Source organism: Poecilia reticulata, linkage group LG7 (assembly GCF_000633615.1).
Source record: "Poecilia reticulata strain Guanapo linkage group LG7, Guppy_female_1.0+MT, whole genome shotgun sequence".
In the NCBI taxonomy this organism is placed as follows: Eukaryota; Metazoa; Chordata; class Actinopteri; order Cyprinodontiformes; family Poeciliidae; genus Poecilia; species Poecilia reticulata.
In genome coordinates, this window is record NC_024337.1 from 6,743,344 (window position 1) to 6,757,570 (window position 14,227).

Here is a 14,227-nt window from a genome sequence, read left to right on the forward strand (position 1 = left end):
TATCTGCATAAGGTTTTAACAAGTAGAAAATAAACTTTTTAGTTGGTTTAAAGAATGTGAATAAGTTCTTCAACTTAGGGTTTATTGCACAACTCAAAGCCAAGTGAGTCACTGAAACTAAAATCTTTCCAACATTTTTTATTTGAAAGAGTAAAAAAAAAAAAAAATCAATAAATTCATAACTAAAAAATTCCTGGTTTTATCAAGTCTCAAAAAACAGAATTAAATGAAATCATTATTTGAATTCCTGCATTTAATCTCTTCCATGTAGGGAAGGATGACCCAAGACACATTGAAGCTCAACATGCAGGAGAGTTGCTTAAATATCATAAGGTCATAAAACATATAGTGCACTTAGGGAACTACGAGTTTCACTAATGAAACCCAGATGCTGCAAAAGACACATGTCCAATAATGCAAAAGTTTCCTTCTTCATTCACGCATTCCACCACTTGGTAAAGGTCAAAGCATTTGGCACAAATTGTCACACTGCCTTGTCAAGAAATAAATAAACAAAGAGGGTGCTAAGCCAGTAAGAGGACAGATAGTGGGATTGATGACTCTCAATTAGAGGAGGCCCAGTGGCCGGGCTAATGCCATAATGATTTATCCATGGTGTGCCGCTGCCTTTGTTGATCAACCTGATATATGTTAATCCAAAGCTCAGGCATGATCGGAATCCAAAACAAAAGACTCTGTGAAGGCGGGGATTAACTATGATGCTAAATGAAAAGAAACGGGCACGGCATGGAGACGGAGAAGGAATCAAGCGCAAACATCAGTAATAATGGCTGCTGTGTTTGGATTAAAGGGGTTATTTGGCATCTTGCCAGGATTACAGATGCATCTGTGTCAAGGACATGTTTGTGTTTCTGAAGGCGAAAGAATCTTCATTGTCTGAGAGCCTATTAAGTGTCTGTGAATAATGAGCAAAAAAGTTGACGAATGATGCCATATAGAAACGTTCTTGTAAACTGAAATTATCTCCTTTGTCATTGTTGACGTAAACACATGAAATGTACCTCCAAATAATCAGCCTCTATTTGGACTATTCAGGAATAGTCCAAATAAATATGCATGCATATTTATTTGTGGTGCTCACGTAGAAAGTATGAAGCTGGTTCCAGCTAATACTGTGAGGACCCACTGTCAAATTGTCAGCTCCATCGGGACTCTCTCCGAGACGTTTTGAGCCCTGGTGTAACATTTTCAGAGAGTCTGCGTTTCGGCAGACTTTGCCTCAGGGAATTGCCCACAGTTCATAGCTTCATGACAAGTACGGCCCAGAGGCACAAAGTAAAAACAAACCAAAAAGAAAGTGTACTGGTACAAAGATGGACGTTCTTTAGCATGTAAACTTGAAGTTTAAGGGAAAAAAAAACTCTCGAGAGTCCCAAATTACTGGAATCCTACAGGTGTTCAATTTTAAATCCAAAATGTTCATTATCACCGAGTCTGATAACACAAAACATGCCAGAAAATGTATTAATTCAAACAGAGGAGGAGAGAAGAACAGATGACACGACCGAAAAGTACCACTGTTAATGCCATTCTGAGTAATAAATGTTTGGCTCCTAAATAAAGATGTAATCATCGTAGAAGTGTTGATTGTGGGTCGCCGTTAGTTCCAAAACATTACTTCACAAATGGAAAGTGTTTATAACTTCGCTATAACGTTTGAGTATGTCTGCAGCTGTTCATTGAAGAAACTGCAAATCTGTTTTCAAAACCATGTTTAAAAAAATTCCTTTTTGATAAAACCTACAGCCAGAGTGGCTTAAGTTTTCCTGTCCATTTATGCATTTTTTCACCGTCTCCATTACAGACAGCTCACCGGGCCCACTGCTTCTGTGCCTTTTTCTGGTTAGATTTAAACTTATTCTGGACTGAAGTGGATTGCATATAATTTGATATGAACTGGACCTCTTTGACTTGTAAAGTGTCTAGACAAAGTTTAGCTGCCCTAACTTTATGTACTAACTTGTAGCATAATAACAAGAGTAGTGAAATTTTAAAATGGTTGAATTGTTTAGTTGTCAATTAAGAGCCAACTTCTCAGTCTGCTACACTGGAGTGTGTGAGGTGTGAGGATACATTATTCCACAACACGGAGCACAAATAGGCTCATGAGCTTTAACATCATAAATGGAAACACATTCACAAAGTGTGAACACAGCTTACCGTAGGAGCACGGCTTGTTACGATCTAACAACAGAAAACACATACGGCACAAAAAACACATGTTCACACCTAGTGTGTTAGATTGGAGAGCCACCAATAAATTTACAACATCCTTCCAGTTTAAAAGAGGCAACACATACTAAGCAAGCACAGCACCGTGTTTACAAATTAATAAATTAAGAAGTCTTGAGAGCAACAAATAAAAGTTGTGTGTGGCTATAAAAAAAAGTGGCTCAACATGTCACAGTAAACGGGTTAATACCAACTTTGAAATGCAGGCGGGTAAAGACGACGCAAGGATGAATCCGTCATAAACGAGTTTACTAAAAATATATCTGTGAGGAAAAGTTCAACAGGTTTCTTGTTAAAAACAAGAAAACATTAAAACAAAAAAAATGTATGGGTGAAAACAGGTACAACAAAACTGATCTCTTGAGTTTTCTGGTGGCATTGAACTATAAAGACGGCAAGATCCCCAATGATGTTACCGATTTTTTATTTTTCATAAACTTTCAAAATACTCAAACAATTATTCCACATTGTCATAATGGGGTATCTGTGTGCAAAACTATAACATAAAATGTGGAAAAACAGAGCGCTTTAAGTAATTTCCGGATAAATATTTAAGCACATAAAGTTATGTATTGATAGCTCACACCACACACTTGTTACTTTGAGGCACTCTAGAAGTATCACACTGCGGCCATAAAATGTTTTAATTTCTTTAAGAAAACCTTTGTTTTTATTTTTTTCTAAAGGAAGACTAGGTCTTTCAAAAATAAACTAATAAAGTTGTAGATAAAGTTAGTTACCACTCCCTCCTAACGGTCTGGAGAGTCTCACCTGAGCTCAGAGTCGTCGATGTGAATGGTGATGGTCTGAGGCACGTTAAAGGGATTTTTCAGGACAAACTCCATGTATTCAGCAGAGCCCAGGCTGGCATAGAGAAGGTGCTGTGTGGTGATGGCCTGGCTCAGCATGTTCGCAATTCCCTCTGCCTTGCTGTACTCGTCGCTGGGTTGATGTTCTCTGATCAACTGAGTTGCTGGATTTAGACCCTGACACCAGAAAAACAACACCAAAGAATTGATAAATGTTTTATAGTGGCATCATACTACACACCATCGTGGTCTTCACCCAAAATGTTCTCTATGAACTGCTATGACAGTTTCCAGAGCAGTTTTGTGATCAGTCTTGATCTTCTGCGCAGCGCTCTTGTGCAGCAGCTCATAGCTCTAACGCTCTCAGAGCAGAGTGTTCAGTTAATGACTTTGTGGAGTAAAATGTCATCACTACTGGTAGAAACACTGGCCAATGTACAGCCAGTAAAACTCAGGTTGCACTAAATCAATAATTTTCTCCGTGACCTTTCGGTGACTATTTCAAGACATATTTTAACACTTCACTGCTTCTCCACTGATTGCTTTCTTTCTACACAACACAGTACAGTTTGGATAAATGTTTTGCAAACCCAGCAGGCAGGCTTACTGCTGCAGACTCTCCGTCTACGTCAAGGGTCTGGAATAAACAATAGGTATTCCAATTTAACAAAGAACAGCCATATTTGGGAGTGTTAAATACTGGAAATATTTTTCTAAAAGTGTCAAGATGTCTTTTTGATTTTAAAAGCATACACATAAATACATACATGTGCGTGTGCGCGCATGTGTGTGTATGTCACTTGTTTTGGAGCTTATACTCTGCTAAGAAATGAAACACTGATTTTTCAAAAATGTTTAGCAACAAAATTATTAGCAAATCATATTATATTAAAAATGTTAGTATATAAAACAGCGGATGGTCATTCTTACCAGAGTGACTATTAACACTGACCTGCAATCTCTCATGTGTCAAAAGTCACTGTATGTTTCTGTGTGGTGTCATGTTCAATTTGCTGTTGGTCAGCTTCACACAGAAGCACCTCACCAGTACTAAAGTCGGACATTACCGTAACATCGGCTGCTGTTGTGTTCTCTTTAGCCTCCAGTCGATGCACTGCAGCCATGCAGTCCAGCTTTCGCCGTCTGCTGTCGCTGTTCAGGCTTTGTGCTTCAGGGGTGATGTCCTGAGCTCTGATCCCGTTTCTGTTCAGCAGCACCGGCTCTCCATCCAGCCTGTGTTCTCGTGCCGTGTTCCTAGCTGCCAAGCAAAAACAGGCCGAAGTGATGAATTTGTTCACTGGGAAGAATAGAATATGTTCTCCTCATGCTGATAATGATGATGCATTTTCCTTGTTCGCACCTTTCAACACACCCAAATGACACTTTAGGAAAAAGATAACAAGAATACAAATAAAAACAGACGGAGAAGATAAAAGGTTTGACACATTCTCAAGTGAGAAGATTCTCTGATGCCTTCTTTTACCTCAGTGATTATGCAGTTATCAATTATTTTAATTTAGTCAAGTGGACCAGTCACAGAATTATGAAAGTATTTAAACAAAGTTTAAACTGCAGTGTTGATTTCTAGAAAAATAACCCCCCCTATTCCTAAGCTTGGAGAGAGTCTACATTTTCACAATGGGGAAAATTAACCTAGTCTCACTGAATGCAATCATAAATCATAAAAAATGAGCAGCGAAAAGGAAGAAAACAGTCCTTGGTACATTGGTAAATTGCTTAAGAGAGAGTAAGCTGTAAAGTGGGCTTTTATTTAGGTTCTTCAGGAGCATTACCTCCTGTGTTTGCTGTACACCAGACATTAGACCTTTTCTAATTCCCCACGCACTCATCAGTTTTCTACAGCAATCTGGGAACATCTCCTGTGCGTTAACCCAGTTCTGTTTTGTTATATACAAGTGGTAGAACAAACTTTTTAATGCTTCTGCATTTGCTAGTATTTTGTCCATTTGAAGTGGACTTTTTTTATATGCCACATACTTTGCTTGTAGCTGATCAGTGCTTTCTGCTGCACCACATATAACTAACAAACTGAAGTCACTTGCTTGTATCCTGCTTTCTTTGAGAATTTTTTTTTTACGTTTCTACCATTTTGCAAAAGAATCTTAAAGTTCACTTTCACAATATTGCACCATGTAAAATGCTGAATAGATTAGTTTAACCAAACTAATTATAAGTATTTAACCAAATGAATTGGCAAGATGAAAATTAGCAGAAGAAAAGGTTTTGTGTTTGCTATGTGGAAGGAACACCTTGAACAGGAACAGTCACAACAAAACAAATATATCGGTAATTCTTCCACAAAAGGAATTTAGCTGTTTTTATTTTTGTAGATTTTTAGGGAATGTAGTTGTTTGTCAGAAATGCAAGATTAATTTATATAAGAGCCATTTCTCATTGTGGCAGATTTGACTCACTTTCTGATCTGCAAGTTCCACAAAGGTAGGATTTTTGAATACTTATAGTCATCTTACAGAACCCCACTCTAAGAAGATTATATTTTTTTAAGCAGCAACTTTTTGTCAAGTATTTAAGTTTTTCAAGTTTGTTTCAGCCTGTTTATATAAAGTTTCCATCTACTTGTGCTTAAGGTTTCTTTGGATATCCCAGCTTGCTCCCTCACCTCAAACAGACGCTTTTCGTGTTTTTTTTTTTGTTTGTTTTTTTGCCAAACTGCCCTCACAAGTCAGAACAAAAGTGTTTGTTAACAAAGTGATAGTGATACATTTCCATGGTTTACTCAAGATCTACATGATTTCAAACAGAACAAAGTTGGGATACAAACTGGAAAAGTGGATGGAACATTTTAAAACCAATAAACAAACATTGCTAATCTTTTTTATTGGACTTAATTAATCCTGGATAAATTTCGGGTATTACAAAAGTTTCCTTGTGAAGAATATTTCTAGGTTATATGCTTCCAAGCAAACTCTTTGATGTCTGCTATTCTTTTCTTTCCCCCCCTACTTGTATGACTCCTTATCCTTAGACATTTTTCCAAGTCTCATTATCAAAGCCGTATCAGGCTGGGAGCCAGTGGGCTAACCTGATAGTGTCTGGCTATCCTTCACAGCCACCGGCAGGAAGAAGTGGGGCAGGAGAGTGACACAAACAAACACACACACACACATGCACACGCACACACACCTCTGCACGCGCACACACACACACGCACATGCGCACGCACACACACACGCACACACACACACACACCACCCAATGGTGTGTAGCTTCTCTGCTCACTCCGTCTTGCTGCTGTGACTGGACTCCAGTGAAAGCAATTAGGCACACTGTATGCTTAACTGGCACACCAAGGTGAAGGAAGGAGAGAATGTAAAAGACAAGTGGGTACGCTGTGGTGAGGAAGACATGTAAGAAACAGAGCAAACAGAGCAGCCTGTGTTTGCATAGCAACAAGAGGTGTGAGTAGGTGTGAGTAACTGATTGCCACAGTGTGTAAAGCGATTGTGAGGTGAACCTGCCCATGAAACAATTTGTAAATATGTTTTTATACACAGAATCTGAGCTACATTGAGCTTCTTAGCAGCATAACTGTTTATCAGTGCTTTGGTCACAGTGAATAAAGCTAAAATATTTGTGAAACGACATCATTTCTGCAGGCCAGTTTGCAATTCTATACCTGTCAGATGCATTTTGCATCACTCTGTGCAATTATATGCTTGTTTTATATGTCTTACGCGAAACCTCTGACTCTGTGAGTGCGTGCGCTTCAGAAATAGTTACAATTTGAGGCAAATTTACCAATAGCAAGCCAGTTGACTGATGATGGCTTGCTTAATTGAGGGAAAAATTGGTTTCCCCAGTGTGTTTGTGTGCCTTTGCTAAGGCTATGCTTGCACACACAGACATGCACGCACACAGTCAAAAAAAACAACAGCAAAAAACACACACACACACACGCACACAAACAGGATTGTGGCTAACCACTAGAGATGCCTGTGCAAGCTCAATTAGCCTGAAAATTGAGTGGTTCGCTGGTGCAGCCAATAGAAAGAATGTGAAATGTATCTGACTAAGCCGATCAAGGCGGCGGCAGCAGCGCGGTCAACGCCCAAATAAAAGACGCCAATTCCTCTGTGGCTGAGGCTCCACTCAAACATGGGCTCAGACACACACTGATAGCTGAGTGGAGACACTGCAATGTGCAATAACCTGACTCAGAGGTAAACAAAGTTGTTAGCACTCATGGTAAAGGTTAAGAATAAATGCATTTGTTACTGCAATTGTACATTGAAAACTGAAAAAAAGTCCTACATTCAAATTGATTATTGTTAATAAAATTAATGCAAATGGATAGCTGACAGAATTATTGGTGCCTCTAAATGCAACTGAAAATGTTTTCAGTTGTACTTTATATTTTTTTAAGGTGATCAGAATTTGTAGAAACCTTTCATTACTGACCAATGATGCATTACAGGATGACACAGTTTTAAAAAGACAACTATTGGACTTTTTTCTACATTATAAGGAATGTTTGGGAGTCATGTAAGAAACAACAAAACACATCCCTGTCCCACCATTAAAATATTTATGAACTCTTCTGGAACTTCATTTGTAGTCATGTTTGTCTTTTGTTTTTGTTTTCTTGGTCAGATCAGATTAATGCTGAGCTTTTTCGCAACATTTCACAATATTTGAAAAAGTACCTCGTGCCGACTTAAGTAAGGTGGAGGGTATATGATGCTGTGGGCCTGCTTCTCTTCCAAATGACCCAGTCAACATTGTCAGAGTGCATCACTTTATGAATGCTTTAAAATATTGGGTAATTTTACAGAGAAATTGTGTTGTCTCTGCCAGTAAACTGAATATGAGTGGTGATTTGGTCTTTCAGCAGGAAAATCGACACAAATAAATAATCCTGATTCAAGGCTTATATAAAACGCGAGGAGTGAAACATAGAAAACAAAGCACACAGAGGAACTAAAACCATCCAGAGAGATTGTGCAAAGAGGAATGGTCAGATATGCCTCTTCCTTTCGTCACCTGTTATATGGTTGTAATTTTCAAACTAACAGAGCTTGAGATTAAGCTACTGCAACCAAATCATCTATTTTTTTAAAAAACATTTTTACCCCAGTGGTAGCAACTCATTTGTTGGTGCATTAAAACATATTAAGCTTGATGTGCTGACCGTTAAGTTGAAGAATGTTTCGGGTTGACAGGCTTCCTCCTTTAAAGGTGGTGGTGACTTCACGAGGCGTGATGATGTGAGAATAAGACGATATCCCGTCCGCTGCTCTCTTCCTGCTGGGGTCAGCTGGACATCCTGCAGTAAGCAAACGGCAACGTCACTGTAAGTGTGCGATACCAGCCATCAACATTCTGATGAACCTAAACTTTAAAGTTGAAACAGATCAAAATTGTTTGTCTTTCAGGAGCAGGAGACACTTGACGTGCCGCAAATTCAATGTCAGGCCACTTTTGTAGAAATGAGAGATAAATCAAACAGATTCCCGTAGCATTAAAAGTCACTTTTAATTCTCTGTATTACTTCTATGTGACAGAACTTTGTTTCAAAGTTAATCTTACTTAAAGGAGAACTTACATTCAGAATTTCTTCTACATAATTAATCAGGTGTCTATAAAATATGGGTATTAAAAAGAACTTTTTTTTGGATATAATGCGAACAATAATTTCAAAGATTTGAAAATCTAAATAGTCGATATTTTGAGAAGTCGATGGAGGTCGGAGTGCACATTAAAATGATAAAAGACAGTTCTTATAGCAACATAGTCTACATTAATTTGAAAAAAAAATAGGCACATCATTCTCTGTAGTTTTCATATTTCTAATAAAGCGCTAGCTAATTTCTCTCACTAATGTATTTTTACTTATATGGTGATGATATATTTTTATCCTGAGGGATAAGTGCTGATAGACAAAAGAATATTCTTATCTATAAAACATTTCAGTAAGAATGACACAAGAGAAATCTGAGATGTCGAGAGACATAAGATAAAGTAAGATTTTCCAAAATGGAAAAAAATAAAAATAACTACAGATTCTTACCCGCCTGTGGGAATTTATGCACTTGGTGTGACCTTAAAGTGATTTTCTACTTTGTACGTATAGCATATTGCAGGAAAATTAGCTTACGTGAGTCCAATAAATTTTAGCTTCCAACAGGAGTCCACTGAGTTATTCTGGCTTAATTAATGATCAGAATTTGTCATATTGAATAGGAGTCAACTGGCCCAAACAGAACTCGGCACCAAAATAAAGGGGAATGGAGGAGAGTAATGACAAGTTTCCAAATAGTAATGAACAATTAAACTCATATTATACAGATTTGTATCAGATTTTTATAAAATTTTTCTACATAATTTATTAAAATACTGGAATAAGTGGAAAAAATAATGTGATATAGTTTAATGCCACAAGCATAAAAGTATGTAGGTACAAAGTAGAAGGAATCAGCACTGGCTAACAGAGAAAGTAATATAGAAACATTTATGAATAGTATTGATTTAAAAAGGCTAAGAATTTTATGTAAAATTTTTGACAAAAGTCGACCAGACCCAAGACAAATACCATGACGGAATACCCTAATGTTAGCAAACCTGGTTTCCAACAACTTGTTCAGCAACTGAATCCAAAGTGAACATAAATATTAAGAATTATATCAAGTACTATCCTGTCTACTGTTGCAGTAGATGACACTTTGCATTAATTAAGACGATAATTATCCAAATGTTACTGGATTATGTGACTTATATTTTCTTGTAATAACATTTTTAAACTTTTTTTTTCACTTACAGAATCAAAATGGTATCAAACATCTAATATTTTTCTTTGACATTTGTCAAGTAAAGAAAAAAAACAGCAGCAGTTGCAGTTGAAATTTAACATAATCTCAAATTATTTTGAGATTTTGTGTTTCAGCTAACAAACTTTCAGTGTTAGCTGATATTGTGAAATGTAAATTAAATGTCAAGTGGAGTAAAATGGAAATATTTTTAAAATAATATGTTTGTGCTTGTGTAAATGTACGTAATAAAAATTACAGGCAACATCGTAATATCAGTATGCAGGTGAGAGTAATAATCTGACATTTAAGAGACGATGGGGTGTACAAACATGATCAACACTACTGATGAAGAAGAAAAACTAACTATGTCAAATACATTTGTACCACAGAAAACCGAACATTTCATATAGACTATTAGGCTTATCTGACAAATTATGTTGACTAACATAATTTTCTAATCTCAATCCTGCTGAGATCCTGTGGAGGCTTCATGAAAAAAAACTAAGTATGAAGAGCAAAACACCTGGAAACAGAAACTGAGAACCAATAAAAGAGCTACAAAAAAGTAAAAAAAAAAAAAAACAGCAGCAACTTTGCATAATTATTTGGGGAAATTTATTGCTTATATAAAATATATAAAAGTAGCTGTTATCAAAGTCATTAGTTTTTTATAAATGCTCACTGTTTCATTAGTGTTTTTATATGTAAAAAATCCTGCTGATTCTTTAGAGAAAAAACATTGGAATCTGCCTGAGGACACCAGCAGGGGCTCCACAAATAGATCTTATCTCAGTTTGATTTCAGATAGTTTAGTTTGACAAGAATGTGTTGCCCCAGTTTTCCCAGCAAGTTTTCTTGCTTCTTTTCACTGAGACTCGTGTCTATAAGCAAATATGACAACACAGAAAGCAAATTCAGTTTTATTAAGACACATTTGTCTCTTGATGTTTGATCACACACTGCATTCTTAGGTCACCACCATCAGGTGAGTCTGTGGTAGAGGCACAATTATCCACAAAATTAGCATCTGTACAACAGCTGTACCTTAGCATGAAGTTTTTGACATAACAAGCCAGAATAGGATCCAAAGTAAAAAAATAAAAAATAAATCAAAATTGCTTGGTTTAGGAGTTATTTATTCAAAATAGCTTTTAAGGCAACACCTTTTTCAAAAAGTCCAAAAGTTTGCGGTTGTCATTCGGAGCTTGAAATTGTCAGCGGGCTTTTGTATTACGCTCAAATGGAATGTAGAAGAAAACGGATTCAAATGAACAAGACATGGTTGTTGATGCCAGACAGATGTGTTTGTGAAAATCCTAGTAGATCAGTAGTTTATCAACTCCTCAAAGAACCATGGATTTATGGACAATTGTCTGGAAAACAGAAACTATCCAGTGAGCAGCAGTTATGTGAACGCCTTGTTGATGTCAGAGGTCACAGAATAGGCCGACTGCTTCAAGTTAGTACAAAAGCAACGGAGGCAAATAACCGTGTGTTACAACCAAGTACAGAGAAACCTATTGAACCTTGAAGCGTGCAGGTGACCGTAGCTGAAGACCACACTAGGCACCTCTCCTGTTAGCAAACAACAGGGTACTAAGGCTACAATTCAAACAGATTCACTAAAATTAGACAGTAACACATTGGAAGTGTCTCAGGTCCTGATCTCAGTTTCAATATTCAGCTAGTAGAGTCAGAATCTGCCTTCTGTAAACCGTTCAGACTGTGGTGATGATAGTGTAATAGAGTGAAGGATTGTTTTCTCTGCACACTTTGTACCGTACTGTTGCTGACTGTGTCCATCTTCTTATAACCCCGGTGTTCCCATCTTCTGATGGCTACCATCGAGTGGTGCTTTGTGCCGCTCGAAAGCTGAAATAATCTCAAATTGGTTTCTGGAACCTGACCACTAGATCACTGTACTCCAATAGCCTCCCATGTCACCACATCTCAATTCCACAATGCACATTTGGGATGTGATGGAATGCCACATTTGCATCCTGAATGTGAAGTTGATGCATTTGAAGTGACGGCAAGAATCTGCCATGTTAATAAAGACCAAAACCTCTCAGGAATGTAAAACTTAGTAGTCGCTGTTGAGATCTTATTGAGAGCATCATCTGTTCTTGCAATTTGCACTCCAGTATAAGAAGTCAGCATTTACTTACTCAGTTAGCGAGGCTGCAGTGGGCTGATTAACAGTGGTACCTTTCCCAGCTTGCCGACTGTAAATTCAATTCCCATTTTTAACAATGTGAATGATGATTGCAAAGGCTCAATCAGCTACTCTGAATCACCGTTGTTAAATACAGCATCAGTATTTCGCACAATTTTAAGCCTAAGAGCTTAATTTGAAACAAATTAGACCTAATCTACAGCCGCTGCCGGACAAAGAAGGTAGAACTAAAAGTTAAAATTGATCGAAGTGAACTCAGTTTTTCCTCAATGTTTGCAGGCCCTAAATCTCAGTATGCCCAAAATGAGGTGCAAACCTGAAACAAATTTAGAATTTTCTGAGGAGCTGTGCAGCTCCCCGTTCAGGGTGCACTCTCATCGCGTATGAAATGTAGCGAGAGCAGCAATTAACTGCCTCTTCTGCCCAGAACTGACACATCAGATAGCTTGCAGGAGTTTCAGAGGGGAAGCCAAAAGCATCCTCCAAATCTTTCAAAGGAGAATCCTTTCATCAACAAACAGATAATAGGCAGCAGCTAAATGAATAATGTGGAGTCGGTGTTGCTATGCAAACAGAGGCAGACGGTGCTGTTCTGCAGATTAATGGGAGAGGTGTCTGCCATCCCAAAGCATTTTCCTCATCATCCATCACCCTACACTGGCCACGCCATTCAGTCGGGTGCATTTGCCTGAGTTATATTTCCTCAAATATTGCTGTGAACATATCACTTATGCTGTAGAGTTTAGAGAGCACATCCAATCAAAAGCAAATATCTTATTCCCAGTGCCTCGTTGTAGATTCTTCCATCCGTTATTCTTCCTGTGAAGATATCGCATCTATGGTGGGTTTTTGTTTAATCATCATCACCATCAAACATAAGATAGTGTTATAAGGAGGTAATGAAAATAATGCGATGATGAGGAACCAAAATTATTTGGATGGTGATGCAAGTATGGATGTCTTGCTCTCAGTCATATAACCCATCCATAGCTACTGAATCAAACACAGAAATTCAAACTTCAATAGAGAGAGTGTTGCACACTCTGTGTGGAGAAGAAAATTAGTGAACAAAGACTCAGGAGGTTGAAGTCTATCAAATTTATCAACTGCCAGACGCTGTCGCATGACAATAGCCCTACCTGCCCACCTCATTTGCCCTGCTAGCAGTTCTTGAGGTTAAGGCCATAACAAACCACTGATTTGCTGGCCTCTAGAACAAATGAGAGCGAGCGCCAGGGGGGTTTCAAAGTAGCCTGCGGTATTCGATTTCTTCTGCTTCGCCGTTCCGGGCCACTGACCTTTCAAAATAAGTAGATTCAGCCTCACCTTAAGGCTAACGGCAAGTCTGATATAGTCTGGCGTAATTGTGCCAGCAGTGAGAGCTTTTAATGACAGACAGATACTTCATGTGGGCTGTTATCTATAGCCAAACTAACGGCCAGGTAAATTTCACTGATATTTTGTCCCAATTGTGGCAGTATTGGGGGATCGGGGTGAAATTCTACACTCTCCAGCTGCAAAAGTCAGTTTCTTCAGGGCTTATCAGGCTGCTGCAGATGAGCAGCACTGTCAGGTCTGCAGAAGGCTCTAATCACCCGTTTCCACTGTGCTAAAGCAGATATACGCTTCCTGCTTGTGTGTCCTTCTGCGCGTCCTGCGTGTTAGTCGAGAAGAAAATCGGACTTTGAAAGAGCACAGATTCAACTGAGTCAGCAATATTATTTCATACAAATACTTTTTTTTTTAAACTCACAGACTATTTTTCTGAAAGAGCCTTTAGTGACTTTAGTCACTATTTAAGTCTGAGTTTACCACAAGACCCACAGACCTTTCATAGAACTATATCAACTGTGTCTATGGTTGAATTTGGCATTAAATTTGTAAATAAAACTTTTTTTTAACCAACATTTATGAAAAACAATCAAACTAACAAGGATTTGAATTTGTGATGTCATTTTTATTAATCTTTGAGGACCATCAACCTTATTCCTCAATCCCATAAGGCTCTGAGTGGACTTTATTGACAACTGCACCAGCAATGTTACATTTAAACAACCAGTCACTTTTGCACCGAAAAAAATGGCTAAACAGAATAATATTGCACTATCAGTCCCTACATCTGTCAAGTATGTATGATTAGATGCCAAAAGAAACAAGCTTGCTGCAGCTGGTATCATGATGATGTTAATATGATCAGTCCT

General features: G+C 37.9%; 1 protein-coding gene across 6 annotated transcripts in view; it reads right to left on the bottom strand.

The window, feature by feature from the left end:
* nphp4 (nephronophthisis 4) overlaps nucleotides 1-14,227 on the bottom strand; it is a 178,852-nt gene that overhangs the window by 29,110 nt on the left and 135,515 nt on the right. For all 6 annotated transcript variants that reach the window (XM_017305947.1, XM_008413093.2, XM_008413092.2 and 3 more), the window contains 3 exons: nucleotides 8,233-8,367; nucleotides 4,130-4,320; nucleotides 3,025-3,239 (listed from right to left, as the gene is read on the bottom strand). In XM_017305947.1, the coding sequence (XP_017161436.1) occupies nucleotides 3,025-3,239; nucleotides 4,130-4,320; nucleotides 8,233-8,367 (541 nt within the window). The remainder of the gene's footprint in view (nucleotides 1-3,024; nucleotides 3,240-4,129; nucleotides 4,321-8,232; nucleotides 8,368-14,227) is intronic.